This window comes from Agelaius tricolor, unplaced genomic scaffold (genome assembly GCF_023055355.1).
Source record: "Agelaius tricolor isolate 1412-34295 unplaced genomic scaffold, bAgeTri1.0.p SCAF_29, whole genome shotgun sequence".
Classification (NCBI taxonomy): Eukaryota; Metazoa; Chordata; class Aves; order Passeriformes; family Icteridae; genus Agelaius; species Agelaius tricolor.
Window position 1 is genome coordinate 6,911,781 of NW_027269289.1, and position 19,033 is coordinate 6,930,813.

General features: G+C 45.7%; 1 protein-coding gene across 1 annotated transcript; it reads right to left on the minus strand.

Moving 5' to 3' along the window:
- Positions 1–1,228: 1,228 nt before the first annotated feature.
- Positions 1,229–14,551, minus strand: POU2AF1 (POU class 2 homeobox associating factor 1). Its single transcript, XM_071449685.1, has 5 exons — positions 14,283–14,551; positions 5,989–6,116; positions 5,126–5,168; positions 4,776–5,047; positions 1,229–3,367 (listed from the first exon to the last, which is right to left on the minus strand). Exons 1-5 carry the CDS (start codon positions 14,296–14,298, stop codon positions 3,053–3,055), a joined length of 774 nt encoding a protein of 257 aa, XP_071305786.1. The 5' UTR covers positions 14,299–14,551; the 3' UTR covers positions 1,229–3,052.
- Positions 14,552–19,033: the final 4,482 nt, after the last annotated feature.

The window sequence follows — 19,033 nt, forward strand, 5'->3', positions numbered from 1 at the left end:
CCGCAGGCCTTTAGCTGCATAAATATGCAGAATTCTAAGACAGCAAATAAATAAAGACACCCATCACTGGTGGACCATGGACCTCGCTGGGAGCAAACAGTTTTACAGGGTAGCACTGCCACTTTTGGGGTTTTACAGCCAGGGTTTCACAAATCCATGCCACGAGCCCCAAAATTCCCATTTTCACGGGAAGAGCTGCGGAGTCCAAGAGCCCTCAGCGCTCCTGAGCTTTGCCTGCTGCCTCCTTCCCACTCCAGCACCATCCTGCAGCTGAGATTCACCACTGGGAGGTGGCAAAGTCCTCCACCATTCCCAGTTTGGGGAATTGGATGTATAAATCCCTTTTTGGGGTGATTCAGCTCTGAGTGTGTGGGTGAAACCTCAGCATCTGGGGTAACAACCTCTCCCTAACTGATGTATTTGTAATATATCAACCTGTTAAACTCCCTAATTGATATATTTGTAATATATCAACTTGTTAAACTCCCTAATTGATATATTTGTAATATATCAACTTGTTGAACTCTAATTTCTATCAAAACTCCTGGTGAGAGGAGTTTTATTTATTTATTTATTATTTATTTACCGTCCTTATATTTTGCACCAGACAAAGAGTTGGCACAGCCCGTGGGAGTGGATGGTGGCCCTCAGTGATGGAGAGAACATTTCTCTGCTTCACTTTGGTAATCTGGCTCTGGCTGGAGCCACTTCCATTCCCCCAGCTCCCACTTGAAGGAAATTCCAACCCTCTAAAACAGGAGGAACCCACCCCACACACAGTCACACCAGCCCCTGGCTTATTCTGCTGCAGACAGAAATATTTGATGCTTTTCAGGCAGAAGGTGGTGGGAGTTGTTTCTCTCCTCGGGTAGTTTCTCTCCAGAGCCACCCCTCACAATCTCAGGAAGTGGAAATACAATTTTCTGGCTAATCTGATTTTCAGTCAAGCTCAGCATTAGCTGTGGCTGCACACCCACACATCCCCAAGGGTGCCAGGAGAGGATAAAAGTGATTGAAGCTGAACTGCAGGAGCAAGGGCTGCTGCAGGAAATGCCTCCAGGCCACAGCTGGATCAAGGAATTCCTTCTTAGTCTGCTTAATGTGTAAAATTAGCACAAAGTCTGACAGCTAACCTCTGGTTCTAGCCTGTACATATATTATTGAACTAATTGATTGCTAAACCAACGCTTGTGGGTAGGAAATAAAACACTCTAGGCATAGCAAAGTTACTGTAGATCTTTATTGAAAAAAAAGAAAAAAATTGTCTTTTTTTTTTTTTCTAACCAGAACAACCCAGAAAGAAATGATGAAACAGTTTCATCTTTGTTTTATGTTCACACACAGAATTTACATACATTGGAGTGAAAGGAATTGAAAAGCAATCAGAGCAACCACGAGCTTGATTCACAACTGCTTTGTCCCAGTTTGACCTAGGGAATATCTCTGAATTTCATACAACTGGAGGAAGCAGTGGTGAATTAAACTCCTTTGAATTAATTTCTTTGCTGGGTTTTTCTGCAAATATAAGCCACTAATTTCAATGCCAGCCTCAACTGCTGCTCTTTTCCAACAACTTTATGATCACTTACATGATCTAGTGCTCGTGTCTTCCACATTTGTCAATATTCAATTAAAAAATACTCTTGGAAAGTCTTTAAGACTTTCAACCTGGGTTTTCAAACCTCACCCAGGCATGAACTCTCAAGGTCAGTTGAAATATTGCCTGGGTGGCAGCTGGACTCCAGGTAATAAAGAGTACAAGAAATTATTTTTTCAGTTAGTCTAATAAATAACAGAACCATCTAACAATCCTGGGCTTTAGAAAGCAGAAAAACCCAGAGAAATTGTGTTCACCAGCCAAGAGCCTCTTGTTTGTCAAGAAAGCAATAAACAAGGTTCAAAGGGGATGTAACTCCTGAAATATATCAATTTATTTGCCTGTGCCAGGGCACTCCTGAGCCTCAACCAAAATATTTACACTCTCATCGGAGGGAAAAGTGAAGCTACTCATTCTCCAGGAAAGGAAATCAGAAAGCCATAAAGGAATTGTGTGTACCTCTGGGCCTGGGGAGCTTTCCAAGGAGAGGTCACCAAAGTTCCCTGGCTCAGCACATCACACTCAAACACTACAGAAAAGCAAAAATATTGCCAGATAACAGCAATGCCATGGAGTCCTTGTTGGGCTGCAGTCCAGGCTCTGGCAAATCCCTGTTTTCTCAATGATCTCCTGATCTAGGGCCATGAATTCAGTCCTGACTCAGACAAAACTCCCAGAGACTTCAGTGGGACAGCATCTGGCACTGGCAGCGTTGGCAGCCAGCCACTGCATCAGCCCCACACCTCAAATTCTGATATTTCAGAGCCCCAAACCCCCCTGCAGCTGAAAGAACACGGATTTACCCTCTGCTCTACACCTGCAGGCTGGGCTCAGGGGCAGACAAGGGGCACAGAGCTTCCAGGTACACCTTGGTGTGAATTCCTGCTCTGCAAACAGGGATCTCTGACTGCTCTGGCATTGAGCTCATCTTTATTTTCACACTACTGCACCTACCTGCACCAGCAGAACAAAGCTACGCTTTATGTTTTCCTGATTTCCAAAGGAGTTGCAAAATTTAGGAGAGAAAAATGTCAATTTAGGCCCACCCAAATGTTTTCTAGTGGCCCAAATCTGGTGAGTTCCTCCCCTGGACAGCTCAAAGACGCACAGACAAGGCATTTACACAAAAGCAACCCTATTGAATCGGGTTTGCCAACATTTAGGAACAATTGTGCCCTCGCCAAATGCTACAGCTGGCTGTGGCTACAGTGGAATCTGTCATTTTGAGGCCATGAGGGTGAAAATCACCTTGTGCTGGTGCTGAGCACAAGTGTGCAGCATCCAAACCTGCCTGGGAGAGGCAGCAGGAGCTGGGACAGCAGAGGCACCTTGTGCTGGGCGCCAGGACAAAGCAAATTTCCCTCACCACACAAATCACAGCTTGCTAAAACTCCCACCCCACCCTGCCTGATCCAAAACCCACTGAGCTGCCGGGTGGAGCTCCAGACGTGCAACCTAAATCCCTTCAACAGAGAGAGCATGGCTCAACACGTACGTATCATTGTCCTCATCTTCCAGCAGCAGCTTCTCGATGGGCAGGGCGCCGATGGCTCTCCGGGCATCCTCCAGCTCCTGCGGGGCTGGCTCGGGGATGGAGATGGGCACGGGCACCAGCTGGGGCCCGGGGAAGGAGGAGGAGGAGGCTGCAGGGTACTGCAGGCTGGAGGCTGGCAGGGCAGACAGGGGCTGTGCCCACGGGAAGTAGGGCAGGGGCGGCTGCTGCTCCGTCACCTCCAGCGGTGGCACCACGGCCGGGGTGCTGCTGCGGGGCTGGGAGGGGACAGAGACACAGCAAAGTGAGACAAGCAGGGTGGTGCTCACTGCTGGGGAAGGTGAAAGAGGAAAGTCTTATAAATATGATTGCCTGGCAAAAGGTTTGGAGAATATGGAAACTATAACTGCAATGAAAGCAAGCTTTGAGATCCTCAGTTACTGAACAACTGGAAAACAATGGTGTGGCCACTGAAGGTGATCCCCTTTTGATGGAACAACACCCTCTGCTTGCAGGCAGCCCCAAGGGGCAGAGCAGACCCTACAGCTTGGCAGAAGGGGCCCAAAGAGGAGTTTGTAGGGTTTAAAATGTAACACAGGATGGTGATGTAATGATTCTTATAGGCTGTATGGAAATGCTGTAGGATTTGTATCTTGGACTAGATTGGTTAGTGAGAATTGGAATATTCAACACAGAAGAAGATTTATGGTGTTGTAACGGGAACGTCATGCTCTCATCCTCTTTTACTCTCTCTCTCTCTCTGTCTCTCATCCTCTCTCCCCTCTCTTCTCTCAGTCCTGCTCTGAGCTGTGCCTGGCAGCTCCCAGCAGGGCCCTGCACTTGGCCCTTTGCAATAAACCCCAAGTTCCATGCCCTGGCTTCAGAGATCTCTCATCTTCATCCATCCTGACCATCCTACCCCCGACACTCCTACAACTCACATGTTTCTCTGAGCAGAGAGAGACATAATTCTCTCTTCTAGCATTTCTCCTGGGGAAGGCACTGAGAAAGCTCAGAGAAAGAAGGCAAAACAATTCTTATCTCTACTTGCTACCCCTGGTGTTTGGCACATGTGGAATGTGTTATGGAGGTTGTCCACCAACAAGGGATTTGTTAATTGGACTCTGGTTGTTTTGGATTGATTCACCAATTAGGTCAAAGCTGTGTTGTCACTGTCTGAAAGGGTCATGGGTTTTTCTTTAGTATAGTTTTAGTATAGTACAGTATTATTACAACACAACTTTTTGCCCTGCTCAAACCATATTCCTGTCCTGGCAACTACATGGCATGGATGCAAAGACACACAACATTACAGTAATTAAATAAATCAGCCTAACTCCACCCACCCCACAGCTCTTGCCAGAAGGAGGGAAATAACATCATTTCCATCTTGGTGCTTTTGACTTACTGCAAAATTGGTGATGAGAGGCTGGGAAGTGTAAGTGAGGATAGAGAAGGGTCCCACCAGGGTGTAGCTGGAAAAGGTTGTGAATTTTGCCTGATTCCAGCACAACACAACTTTTTGCCCCGCTCAAACCATATTCCTGTCCTGGCAACTACATGGCATGGATGCAAAGACACACAACATTACAGTAATTAAATAAATCAGCCTAACTCCACCCACCCCACAGCTCTTGCCAGAAGGAGGGAAATAACATCATTTCCATCTTGGTGCTTTTGACTTACTGCAAAATTGGTGATGAGAGGCTGGGAAGTGTAAGTGAGGACAGAGGAGGGTCCCACCAGGGTGTAGCTGGGACACACAGGCTGGACGTACATATCTGCTGAGTAGGGACAGCTGCCAGCCTCGTGGGACACGTAGTCAGGGTAAGGGCTCCACTGAGCCAGGGGCTGCAGGGGGGTGCCAGGGGCCTGGGGGATCCATCCAGAAGCCACAGCTCCTTCCTCTGGGCCAGGCAGAGCAGGGGCAGCAGTGTCCATGTCAATGCAAGGCTGGCCTGGAAAACAGGACAGGATCAAAGCCCAGCTCAGCACAGTCTTCCCTGGAGAGCCCCAGAGGGTCAGGGATACTTTACCCATGGCTGAGTAGGAAGGGACTGGCTGATGGGGCAGAACAACCTGGAAGAGAGAAGAAAAAAATAAAAATCAGAGGTGAAGCCCATCAGCATTAAATTCAATCCCACAGAGTATTGGTAATCCAGGTATTATCAGCTCATTATCAATGCCAGGGGCTGAACTCTTCTGGCCCCCCACACAAGGGCCAGAGAGTTGAACCTGACAGCCAGGACACACCACCCCAAACACCCACAAACCCCTCAGCTCAAGGGGATCTTTTAGTGTGTTTAAATCTCATGTAGCAGAGAGAAAAACTAAAAATCAGAGGTGAAGCCCATCAGCCTTAAATTCAGTCCCACAGAGCATTCCAGGTATTATCAGCTGGTTATCAATGCCAGGGTCTGAGCTCTCCCACCCCACACAAGAGCCAGAAGACAGCCAGGACACACCACCCCAAACACCCTCAGCTCAAGGGGACCCCAAAATGTGTTTAAATCTCCTGTAGCAGAGAGAATTCCCCTCCAGAGAGGAGCCAGCCAAGCTGCTGCCTGCTGGGAGGGCAAATCCCGGCTGAAAAGAAGCAGCAAACAGCCAGGGAGGGCTGGGGATGGTTTCTTGCTGCCTCCCTCCCGAGCCATTTTCAGTCCCCAGCAATCAGATCCTGCCAAGTGCAAAGCACTTCCCCTTTCCATTAAGTGGTGGAAGGTGCTCAGCACATAAAAGCACCCCAGCTAAAGAGATATTAATGGCATTAACAGGTAACAGCAGGGCCTTCAAAATGCTTTAGAGATGCAAAGGTTTCTTTCCTTGGCTCAGTAGTGCTGGGGCTGGGCAAGCACTGAGCTCCCGAGGGAGAATTTTCCTCCTGTTTGCTTCTCCCTACCGTTGTAGCTGCAGTTGCACTGGAATTCTGGACATTCCCCCTTTTCCTCTTCAGCAGCTCCTTCACTGGCTCCTTCACTCGGACACCTTGGTAGGGGCGAGGCTGTGGCTGCTGGTCTGGGGCAGAAGCTGAGGGAAAAAGAAAAAGGAATTAAAAATTTAGGGAACATTTATTTTCCTCTCAGGGATCCCAGATCCCCACGGCAGCCTGGTGGCTGTAGGAGAACACATTTATTTTATTCTTCTTTAAATTTGTTTTATTCTTCCTTCCCTTTGTGTCCCTCAGAGCCACTGACCTGCAGAGCAGCTTCACACACTCCCCAAAAGGAAAATCAGACCAAATACACCCAAAAAGTGACACACCAGAATTGTTGGCCAGGCAGGGACATAAAAAAGCAGAGATTAAATATTTAAAAGAAAAATATTCACTGTTTAGGCAGAAGCTATAAAAACAACCCAAATCAAGAAAACATCCTCACTTGAAAAACCATTTAAACATCATTAATTTGACTTAAATATCTCATTTTGAGGTCAGGCAGGTGCTGAACTCCCAACTAGACCAGAGTTGTATTTCAGTCCCAGGAGGTTGATGAACAGGAGACAACACATGACAGATCTTACACCCAAAAACCTCCCAGCTCCCACCCATAAATCTGCTCCATTTTGAAGAATTAAGTTTACAGCCAGAATTTTAAATTTAATTAAGAATTAATTTGAAAATTTAAGTTTACAGCTCCAAAAGCCTCTCCCAAAGCCATGTGAGCAGCAAAAGCAGGGGAAGCACATTTCTGCCAGAGCCAGAATTAACAGCTCATATTTTACTGCAGTGTTTGAGGGAATCGATAGCAGAAGGAAAGCAGGGATATCAAAACCTGCTGTTTGTAAAGGCACCGATAGCAGAGGTGGCTGCCTGCCCCTTCCACTGCACTTGGATGTGTAAATACAGAAATTGATAAGTTTTCCATTTTTAACGATTGGAACTGGCCTTTGGTGTGGAGGTACAGGTGGGTGTCCAGCTCCAATCTGGATTTTAAACTATTATTCCACCCCAGGAGCATTTATTTAGATTCACATCCTACAAGAATGAATCATTTCACCTCAGATCATCTCTCCCAGCTACATTTAATTCTGAGCACACTGAGATGTTTCTGTTGCACCTTCCAGGGAGGAGGAAAATGGAGTTCTAAATCCAGAGATCATAAATCCACCACAAAAATTACTCAACGGAATAAACGCTTCTGCTCTAATTTCTTTTCAAAAATACTTTTTTCCCCTCAGCTTGGCTCTTCTATTAACTCATTATACATAATTTAATTATGAAATCTTGATTGGCCACTATAAATCCTTTTAGGATTAGACAGGACTCCATTTATGCACTGAATGTTGCCTTTGTTATGCACATTAAGGAAATATTTTATTTCTAATCAGTAGTTGAAGCAAAGATGATTTTCCAGCCTTTGCCTGATCTACCTTTGCTTTCTGTGCACATCCTTTGTGGCTCTTTAAATCAGGTTTCTTGCATTCCCATGAATCCTGTGGCTTTCAAAATGAAATTTTAAAAGAGAATAAAGGTTCTTCAAGTCTCCATACAAACACCCACAAGGGCTTTTAATACGATTCACATTTTGCTTTTTCAATTTAGTAGGCATTAATTTATTTGAGTGCAAATAATAAAGAGTTCTGGTGTTCTTGGTGCGCATGAAAACGTCAACTCCACAAATCTGGAGTGGCAGAAATGAACATTTTGGGGAGTTTCTCATCCCCAACTCATAAAGGGCCTCCCTGCAGAATTAGGGTGGGGAAGGATGGTGGTTTCTGCTCCAGGTTTGGGGGATGGGAAAGAAGAAATTTACTGTAAAAGCTGACAAATATACCTATTCAGAGTTTCCGGTGTAAGTAAGCAGAGTAACCAAAAAAGAAAAAAAAATAAAGAGAAAAAAAAAATTTTAAAAACCAAAGTCTGCAGATCATATTTCGGTTCCCCCAAGCTGACCTCCAGAAATAAAAATAATGTGAGCACAGCTGCTTTTCCACTGCTCAGGGGCCTGTGGGGTCTGAGCATCACAGACAGACCACAGCAAAATGGCTTTGGGGCTTCAGGGTGCAATTCCTCATCGAGCTGAAGACACATGGCCAGTTACAAATACCAGCATTTGGAGGAATAATGATAATTAAAATATCTTTGTAAATTAAGAACCTGGATTTAGTCATCCTTATAGAAAGGTTTTAACAAACTATGAAGCTGTCTTGGAGCAGGATTCCATTTTATTTTAATTTTAGTCATGAGAGCCCAAGTTCCTTTCGATAAAATGGAGCTAAAGGAGATAAAGGAATAGCAGCAGGGTCCTGTCTGGTCTCCTGCAATTCCAGGACCACAGAACACCCACATGATGCAGGCACATTTTGATTTTCACCTGCCCTGTGAAGCTGGGGCCGTTTGAGACATCTCCAGTCGAGGAAGAAGAGAAGGAATCCAAACCCAACCCCTTTGCAATGATTTCCACATTTCACTGGGGCCCATTTCAAAGCTTTGGCCCGGCTGCCTCCAGCCCTGGTGTGTGCTCAGCCCCAGGCTCCCTCCATCAATGTTATCACCTGATGTATTTGCTAAAAGTCCACAAAAGCCTTGAAGACTTGTGGGCAATCTTTAAAAGCTGCTGCTGAACACCAGAGCTGCTGGAAAGGCACCAAATGGCTCAAAACATCAAATGAGGGAAGCAGGAAGATGTTGGATTCCAGACCACGCTGCAGCTCAGCCTGGAAGCACCCAAAAATGTTCCAAGGGATCTGCCACTCTCAATCCATGCAGATACAGACTGCATAAATACCTCAAAAATATTGATCTGTAGCACTGAAGGGGTGTCAGGGACAGCCAAAGGTGATACAGAGACTTCAGCATCAGAAGGCACAAAAAGCACTTTAGAAATCTACAGTTCTTATGGAAATGATGGTGGATCTAGGACCTGGTTGCCCTTTAGGAATCTTCTCTCACACTGTTGGTGAACTCTGAATAGCACACTCTGGAGAGCCAGATCTATAAACAACAGTTACAGAAAAAGAGATAATAATTGGTTTAATTCTTTCTCTGAGCTTTCTCTCAGCTTCCTAGGAAAATCCTGGGAGACCATGTCTGTCTGTTCAGAGGATATGTGACTACCACAGGAGGGAAAGCATGCCAGGACATCACCAAAAATGCAATCTCTGTCCTCCCCCCCTGCATTTTGGTTGAACCATTGCAGAAACGGGAGGGAAGAGAGGCAGAGCAGCTGCTGGAAGGGTGCGGGCAGCGAAGCGCGGACAGTTCCAGATCACTGAGCTTCACCCAGCAGGGCTGCCCCTCACACACTCACACTCACTCACACACACACAGGAGCTGCAGCTCGCTTTCAGCCTCCCAGCCAAGGCACTGCCATTTCCCAGCAGGCAGATTTCACTTTGAACCACCCTGCTGGTCCTGCAGCGGCGTCCTGCTGTAGCCGGGCTACAGAGCCCCATGTCTGTGCACAGCTCCATGGTATCAGAGGCTAATTAATTACTTGATTACACTATATTACACTATATTACACTATATTACACTATTTTACACTATATTGCACTATATTGCACTAACAAGAACTATCACTAACTAACTAACTAGAAAACCCAGGATTCCTGCCCGAGAGTCCCAACACACAGACGTGGATCCGATTTTGGTCGGTGAATCCAAAACAGCATCACCAAATCCAAGCAATCACCTCAGGTAAGCAATCTCCAGAACAAATTCCACATGAGCACAAACACAGCAGCAGCAGCAAATAAGAATTGCTTTGATCATTCTTTTCTCTGCTTCTCTCAGGAGAATCCTGAGAAAACTAAATCTCTGTTCAGAGGCCATGTGAACACCACACCACTGCTCCCTCTCACAGATTTCTGTGCTCACAACCACGTGATGAAATAATCAATTGATCAGTGTTAACACTGCAAATAGTTTCCCCTTTTTTTTCTCCTCTCACCCTCCACTGTAATAAAGAATTGAAAAGAAGCCCAGTAGTTTCTCTTGTTTGCAGTAACACTAAAAAGCAATCGCTGACTGCAAGTAACAAGAAAAATTTAGATTTCAATTAGCAAAGCCCTGAGTTAATGGCTTGGATATTGGAGACCAAATCACATTTTTATCAGACACGGTGAACTTTGGCTAATAAAAGAAGAAAGAGGCTTCGTTTCATAGGCTTGTGCGCTTAGAGTCAAATCAAAACCTTTTTACCTCCAAGCCCATTGCAAAGGAATCAACACTGGTCATGATCCTGTCCTTATTTCCTGGCTAATTAAAGTTTCCCTCAAAAAACCCCAGGGTGATCTTTATCTCTGCTTTGTGGTCAGTCCATTCTTCATTTGACAGAAGAATATTTTAGATATTAATGCCCAATATCTTCAAGTGTTGGAAGATTTTTCTGGAATCAAAGTAGCCTTGGATTCAGGCAAATCCATGTCCCATGTTGTTCTTGAGGAATGCTTTTGATAACTTTAAAAAGTTATCAAAAAGTTATAACTTTAAAAAGTCCTTTAAAAATTCTTTCCTTCACACCTAAAAGGATCTAAATGATTGGAGAGCACTGTGCAGAGTCTACATTTTGCTCCCACACAAGGAAGGTATTTCAGATGAACAAATACAGAGTGGATTTTAGATTTTTCCACTTGGACAGAAACCAAAATCAAGGGGAGACACAAAATGCTGGCTAATCCTTGCTGCTCTGATTATTCTAATTAAAAAAACAATAAACTTTCAAGTGCCAAATGAGAGTTGGATGCTTTGGCCATGTAGTGGTGAGGGCCACTAAAAATTCTCTGTTTCAGAATAAGAGGAGCCCTGGTGCAAAGGGGAAGCTGAGATAGACAGAAAGTGCCTTTAACCTTAAGTCTCACCCTCAGGTCCCAATTCCTCCCAGCCCATAATACTCTTTCCATTTTAGTAATGCAAGCTTTCCATTTAATTGCTGCTGTGGTCATTTGTAGAGTTTGACACCTGCTTTGCAAAGCATGGATGGGCTCAACTTTTGTGCTATCCCTCTTTCCTGGTGGGGTTTTACCAAAATTAGCACTCACAAGGTGCAGAATGCTGCAGTTTCACCTCTCAGTCTCATTAGCTGATACTTTCAGGGTGGCTCTGTGCAGCCCCACATCTGTTGTGGGCAGAAAAGGTTTTTTATTCACTTTAAAAGCTTTTGGGAAGGGATTTGCAGAGGTGTGAATTCACATCTCTCTGTGGTGAAGGGAATCCGAGCAGCTCAATCTCTGCCAGTGACTGCAGCTGAGCACCCAAAAAACCTGGACACAGGCAAAACCAGCGCCTACATAAGAGATTCCTGCAGAATTAGAAATAGTTAGGCTGGAAAAGACCTTTGAGATCATCAAGCCCAAGCGGGTTCCACACTTCACAGAACACAAATCATTTGTTACGGAAGGAACGTTCGGGTAAATTTAAAAAAATTCACTACAGAGGTCACAATAGAAGCAAATCAAGAGGAAAAAGCTGGTGCAGGCCATGAATTCCCCATCCCTGAGGGGCTGCTGGGGCTGCTCCTGTTCAGCAGAATCCTGGGGAGCCCCGACCAGTCACTTCTCCGGGGCCGTGGGAGGGGAGGCTTTCGGGCTGAGCCAGCCCCGGGCGCTGAGCGGAACCGGGGTCCCAGTCCTGCAGGGGAGTCACAGTGCTGTGAGCTGGGACAGCCCCAGCCTGCAGGGCCAGCCTGGCCAGGCTCCCTGCCCAGCAAAGGGGCCCAGCTGGCCTTGTGCTGCTGCAGAAATGTCCCCTGGAGGAGCAGGAAACCACCCTGAGGTGCCCTGAGAATGGCCTCAGGTGAGGTCACCTGCTAACCCTACCCCTAACCCTAAGCCTAACCCTAACCCTGACCCTAACCCTAACCCTAACCCTAACCCTAACCCTAACCTGCTGCTGCAGTGAGTTCTTGTGTCACTTCTGGGTTTTCAGAGGTTCACAGAATGTTCTGAGCTGGGAAGGACCCTCCAGGATCACCTCTCACAGCCATATTTTATGAAAAATCCTTTTGCTGGGATCGTTCCTCCTGAGAAGCTGAGAGGCCTCAGGAACAAAATGCAAACAATGGTTATCTGCTGCTGTGGAATGCAACAGGTGCATCTGGGATTGGGCTCATGTGGTTGTTTCTAATTAATGGCCCATCACAGTCCAGCTGGCTCAGACTCTCTGGTCAAGCACAAGATTTTATTATCATTCTTTTCTATTCCTTGTTGGCCTTCTGATAAAATCCTTTCTTCTATTCTTTTAGTATAGTTTTAGTATATAATTTTCTTTTAATATAATATATATCATAAAACAATAAATCAGCCTTCTGAAGCATGGAGTCAAGATTCTCATCTCTTCCTTCATCCTGAGAACACCACCACAACTGGTGACCCCGAGTGAGGAACATTCCCACAATCACCCACTCTGAAGTGAGTGGCCCATACAGAGATTGAACCCAAAACCTTGGTGTTGTCAGCACCAGATGAGTCAAATCTCAGGGTTTCACTTTGGGAAGTTCCCAGGTCACCTGAGCTGCCTCTGCCTCGATTTCTGTTCCAGAGCAAGGCCACGGCTGGGGAAACATCCCTGGGGTCACAGGTGGCCTGAGGCAGGTGCTGCAGGAAACAGGGCTGACACCAGAGGGGACTCTCAGAGCTGCTGGGAACTGCAGCTTCCACTGAAACCTGTGGGATCTGGCACCTGGGACCTGCCCTGGGCTCGGGGCTCACCCAGGGGTCCCCAGGGGTCACCCAGGGGTCCCCAGGATTCCCTTCCTGCCTTCCTTCAAAGCCAACACACTGCAGTGCCTTGGAAAAGCAGCAGCATCCATCAGATTTCCAGCAGTTCCATGTTGGAAGAGGGGATTCTGACAAAACTACAAAAGGAGGGAGATTCAAGCAAGATTCCAAGCAGAATCATCAATCAGATTTCCAGCAGTTCTGTGTTAGAAAAGGGAATTCTGACAAAACTACAAAAGGAGGGGGATCCAAGCAAGATTCCAAGATTGGAAAAACAGCAGCATCAATCAGATTTCCAGCAGTTCTGTGTTAGAAAAGGGAATTCTGACAAAACTACAGAAGGAGGGAGATCCAAGGATGAACAAGCTCAAGGGGCCAGGAGTTGTCTACAAATCATTATCAGGGAATGACTGACATCATTTGGTTTGTAATTCCTGCAAGTGTCAAAGGCAAAAAAGCAAACTAAAAACACCAATTCAGTTCCAAATTTCCTCCTACCCAAAGCATTGTTGTTAGCATTGCTTTGTCACTGCAGGAATAAAAAAAACCCAAACCAAATAAACCATTCAGGGACTTCTGAGATGTAAGATTAGAATCTGGATTTGGATGTTATCATCTTGCAGTTTTTTCCACATCTTCTCCTGAAAACTGCTCAAGGTGAAGGGGGAAATACAAACCAAACTTCCCAAATACACATTTGAGCTTCCAAAATGTTCAGCTGAAAAGAAAGAAGGCAGGGAAAAAACCAGAGGAAACGGATTTCAAAGCTCACAAAGGCGCATGGTTGGTTTACTACACGCAGTACAACAACCTACAAGCTGAGATAAAAGATGAGTAATGTCAGATAAGTCACTGGCAAGGGGTTAAGAAATTAATTTTTCCACTCAGGTGTGCTGTAGCATTGTATGCTAATGGAACAGCATGGTGAGAGGCAAAGGGTGGTGGTACAGGTGCCAAAATGAGCATCCCCTACTGATGACAAGTGAGATATGATGGTGATAAGAGTGAGAATGAAAACCTTGCAAGAAGCAAACACCTACCTGGGGCAGGATCAGTAAACTACTCCAGCAAAGGTGGGCCCAGAGGAGTGAAATTATCTTGAAAACAAGAAAACTGATTTCCTGTAAAGTCATATCTGTATTGCCCTCAACTGCTTTGTTCCTTATCTTTTTTAATTAGCTGAAAGGAGTACATATCAAAAAAAAAAAAAAAAAAAGGCACAGAAATAAGATTTCTCACAGGTTTCACTTTTCAAAAGGAAAATTTTCTGCTACGTAACCACCGTACCCTTTGATATAATACCTGCATCCTGTTATTGTTTTTATGAATCATAGTCTTCCACTTGATTCATAGTGATGAAAGCCAACAAAGCAGCCCTGAGCTCATATCCCTGCTGGAAAATGAGCATCACACCTGAGCACCGGCCTCACTGGAGCCATCCCTGAGCATCCCCTCCCCTGCCACCCTCTGCTGATTTATCCCTCAGCACCCTCAGCTGCCACCAGAGGTAGGAGAAGCAAATCAGAGCTCACTTACATTTTTGCCAGTGCATTCTGTGGTGGGATGGAGCTTTTCCCCCCTTTCTTGGCTGAGGATAACTGGGCTGTGAGTGTGTGTGCGTGGCTCCTGGGTGGGGATGTGACAAGTGAGGGTCAGGATGTTTCTTTCAGCTTTTTAAAAGCTCAGTGTTCCCGCTGAGCCCTGTGACATCATCACCCCTCCAACCACAGCCACTTCTACATTTTCCCTTTGCTCTCTGCTGCTTCTTCTTCTTCTTCTTCTCCTTCTTCTTCTTCTTCTTCTTCTCCTCCTCCTTCCCCACGCTCAGCAGCTCCTCTGAGGAGATGTTCTGCATACAAAAGGTGTCACCAAGATGGGTTTGAACGGCCAAAGGTGGAACCTGCCTCTCCTGGGATTTTCACCACAAATTTGCAAAATCAGGGCGAAAGGTTGGGCAGCAGCAAAGGGTCTTTCAGGAAGATTTTGAGCTCTTGTGGCACTGAGGATGATTTTTGCTCCCTTTCTGCTGCTCTGGATGGCACAAACTCTTGTTTTCACACAGCCAAAGCTGCCCCCAGGCCATGCCAGCCTGGCCCTTTAAATGTTCAACCCTTCTAAAACCCAGAATTTGAGAGTTTGCTCCTGCCTTATGAGAATCTCAACTCCCCAGGGCCACTAAATTTGAACTTGTGAGGAAACACCTGTAAACACTTCAAGCCCCATTAAGCCAGGGCGTCCTTCATTTAAAAAAGAAACCCCTTTTTTTTCTGTTTTGCTTTTTTCAAAATACAACACTTCCTACCCAGGGAGAAGCAGCCCTTCCAAAAGAGCCTGAAAAGCTGGAGGAAGGCCACAAAAGCCTGGAGAACTTCTTGGCATTAATGACACCATGAACCCAATCCTCTTCCCTCTAAAAATCAAACCCCTGGGATCAATTTTCACAATTAACACTGACTCAGGAGCTTCATTCCCAGAGAAATGTTTGCTGGAGTTGCACAGTGAGGTCAGCATCTTGTCATTCCCATGTTGCTGTTCAGTTTTTAATCATTCCCCAAAAATTTGCTCTCCCAAATTTCTCTTCCCATAAAAAGAGCAAGGCAGGGTCTGCTGGGGTTTTTGGCCAGGATTCTGCTGAAGGAATTTTTATGTTTTCAGGTGTTTCAGGCAGCTCTTGGGAACAGATCCATTCTGTGAACCATCCCACGACACACCAAACTGCATTTAGTGAGGAAACACAGATTAATCAGGTGAACACTTCATTGTACTCACTCCACTTCAAAGACTTGTCCAGAACCCAAACAAGAAGCAAACCCCAGAGCAAGTGGAGTGGAAAGAATTAAGGGATGTGCCTGTCTGCCCTCCAAAGCAGCCCCGAGCTGCTCTGCTCTCAGGCACCAGGGCATTGTTCAGCCACATTTTGCATATTTGAATTATTGCTGAGTACCAGCCCCACGCTGGGACATCCTCCCTGCTGCTGAAGTGCTTAGTAACAGCTGATACTGCAAAAGCAGCCAGCCAGCCTGGCCCAGAGCTCCCAGCCAAGCCAGGAAAAGCCTGAGATTGGTTTCTCTGGAATTTCAGCCACCCCAGGGCACAAGGGAGCCGTGGGCTCTCCTGGCTGTGAGACATCCATGTCGTGTTTCTCCCCAACCTAATGAAACTCCATTTTAGAAAGCTCCTACGTCTGTAGAATTAAGATGATGCAGCAGCACCATCTCTTCCTGGCAAATTCCAGCTGAAAGGCAGGGCCCTGAAGGACAGGGCAATGCCAGGGGGAACTTCTGCAGTTCGGCTGGAGCAAAATTTAGGGGGGTTTGAAGTGTTCTCTGCTGAAGTTTTCTTGTGGATTCTGACAGCACAGAGCTACTGGGACAGAGCAAAGTCCAGGATGGAAACCTGACCACAGAATCAGGAATATCTTTGTCCCTGTTTCTTTTTGCTGTTCATGTTTCCTAGCAGTACAATTTTCAGTGAAATCCTTCGTGCTTCCCTGCCTGGCTTGTTGGAGGGGTTGTGTGGGGAGAAGAATCTCATTGTCAATGTTTGTCAGTGCTGAGCTTTCTGTTCCTGGAACATTCCCTGCCAGGCAGCACCAGGAATTCATCAATTAGGAGGATCTGACCGAACAAATTGCTCACTCTCAGACTGGTACATTTATTACTTTTTCTGTTTACCAGATCACTTCATTTCCCTCCTAGCTGGCCAGAGCCTGAATTCAAGGGCTCAGCCAGGACTCTGGGCTGGTTTTTCACCCTGAGAGCTCCCTCTGTGCACACCTGGGTGTGATGGTGTTCACAGGGGTCTGGGGATGAGGGAGGCGACCAGGATCTGACTCCATGGTTCAGAAGGCTTGATTTATTATTTTATGATATATATTATATTAAAACTATACTAAAAGAATAGAAGAAAGGATTTCATCAGAAGGCTGGCTAAGAATAGAAAAAGAAGGAATGATAACAAAGGTTTGTGGCTCAGACAGAGTCTGAGCCAGCTGGGCTGTGATTGGCCATTAATTAGAAACAACCGCACGAGCCCAATCCCAGATGCACCTGTTGCATTCCACAGCAGCAGATAACCATTGTTTGCATTTTGTTCCCAGCTTCTCAGGAGGAAAAATCTCAAGGCAAGGATTTTTCAGAGAATGTGTCTGTGCACAGCTGGGCCCTGCAGAGCAGCAGCAGCGCAGGCTGAGGTTTGTACACAGAGGGTCTGAGTGCAGCTGAAGGCAGGGCCCAAAGTAAATATACAGGCTCATAGTAAAAGAATCTGTATGTGCTTATCATCCTGCCCTTAACTGGGCTTTAATTGAGCTTAGAAAAGCTGTGGGTAACATTAAATAACTCAGGATTAAACCGGTTTTCAGGTCTTTTCTTTGATAATTTAAAAATACAGAGCCAGGCAGATAAAGTCTTATTGTAATAAACATCTAAAATGAGGAAGTTGCAGAAAAGGAGCATGTGTTCCTCAGATAAAACTGTTTTGGTGGCTGATAATCATCCATTTCCATCTATTACACATAGTTTCTAGATTAACTTTTGAAGTGCTTAACAAAGAATTGATCTCCAAAAAGTAACTTCAGTTGTACATTAAGATATGAAGGGCCACATCACCCCACACCAAGTAAAGTAAAAACATGGATTTTCCCTCATTTAATGCATTTTATAAATGCAATTTAGTCAAGCACCATTTATTTATGAGGTGCAAAGGAAGAGACAAAAGTAGAGAGAAAGTTCAAAACCATCATATTTGCCTCCTCCTCTGAAAACTCTGCAATTCATGATTCAGGCTTATAAATGTGAATGTAATGATTATAAACTATCAACTTTAGGTCTATAAATAAGTCTGCAGCCTCAAAGCTGTTGCAGACCATCCATCCTTCCCTTTTTTTCATGGCAAACCCTCCCTCCAGCCCCCATCCCTCCTGCCACTGCCTCTCCTCAGCACAGCAGTGCAGATGGAGGCTGAAGTCATGGAGAGAAAGCAGATTTTTGGCGATTTTTGCATCTAAGCTCTCTGCAAAAAACGTGTTTATACTCTGAGCTGATGCTGCTCCTAAGGGGAACTAAAACCAAGAGCTGGCCCTGCTCAGTCTGGCCTGGCCCTGCAAGAATTCTGAGTGACAAATAGAAATATCCCGATGATTTTCTGTCCATGTGAACCTGAGCTTTTGTTCACTCCTCATCTCTCTGATGTTGTCTCCCCAGCCCAGCTCCAGGGAATCAGTGATTTTCTCCCCAAGGTGGATTAATGCTGTTCACAGAAGCGTTGGGTTTTGTTGTTGTTGTGGGGTGTGGGGTTCATTCTCCTTTGTTTTTAAACAAGTCAATATTAACATTTCAATCCTTATGAGAGGGTAGGAGTATATAAGGAGTAGTTTGACATTTCAGAAAGCTTTGTGGTCTGCAAGCACAAACATTTACCTTTGAGAACACAAAACCTAAATGAATGAATAGATCTTTGGATGGGTTTGCAGGACAACCATGCCTAGAGAAGGTTCTCATACTCCTTTCCTAATCAAGAGAGAGAATGGAGGAAATGGAAACCTGAGCCTTATTTAAGGCAACAAAATCTGACATAAGACTGGGAAGGATTTGTTATTTCAGATCACAAATTCTACAATCTGTGTCTTTACTTTGTAGCTTGATATTGAAAGGGAAAATATTGCAGGGAACCACCCAGAGGCAGAGCTCAGAGAGGCTGGATGTGCTCCAGCCAGCTGATGGGAATCCATGCCCTGCTTTGGGAGCATCACCGTGCCCTGTGGGGTGAATCCCCTGAGCAAAACCCAAATCCCAGCCCTCAGCTCTCCTGGCAGGACTCAGAGCAGGACTGAACCCCTCTGGAAGGGATGAGGTGACCAAACAGCAAAATTGCTTTGCTCAAAGTCACCCAAGACATCTGTGCGAGGGCCAGGAGCTGAGGCCAAACTGTGGGGGAGCCTTGTGAGCAAGGTCCTGCTGATCCTGAGCTTCCCAAGAAGTGCATCACCCTTTCTTTCAGTCCCATAATGAACATTGAAACGAGCGTGGTGCAACAAACTCAGTTTTTGTTGGGTTTTTTTTCTTCTTCTTCTTTCGTTTTTTAATATCGATATCAGCCTCACACCTCCCACTGCACCCTCTGAAACGAGTTCTGATTCATCCCTCAGCTCTGATAAGGAACAAATGATGCAGCCCTGGGGTGTGCTCAGCACTGGAGATGAAATCCTGGGGCAGAATAAACCACCCGAGCCCTCTCAGGCAGCCAGGAGCTGATCCAGGTCCCCTCCAGGGCTATTCCATGGATCT

Excerpts from the sequence above, each read along its gene's own strand:
- POU2AF1 (XM_071449685.1), bottom strand. Across the intron at positions 5,169-5,988 it reads GTGCAACTGCAGCTACAACG|GTTGTTCTGCCCCATCAGCC; the intron begins GTAGGGAGAAGC and ends TCTCTCTTCCAG. Across the intron at positions 5,048-5,125 it reads CCCTTCCTACTCAGCCATGG|GCCAGCCTTGCATTGACATG; the intron begins GTAAAGTATCCC and ends CCTGTTTTCCAG.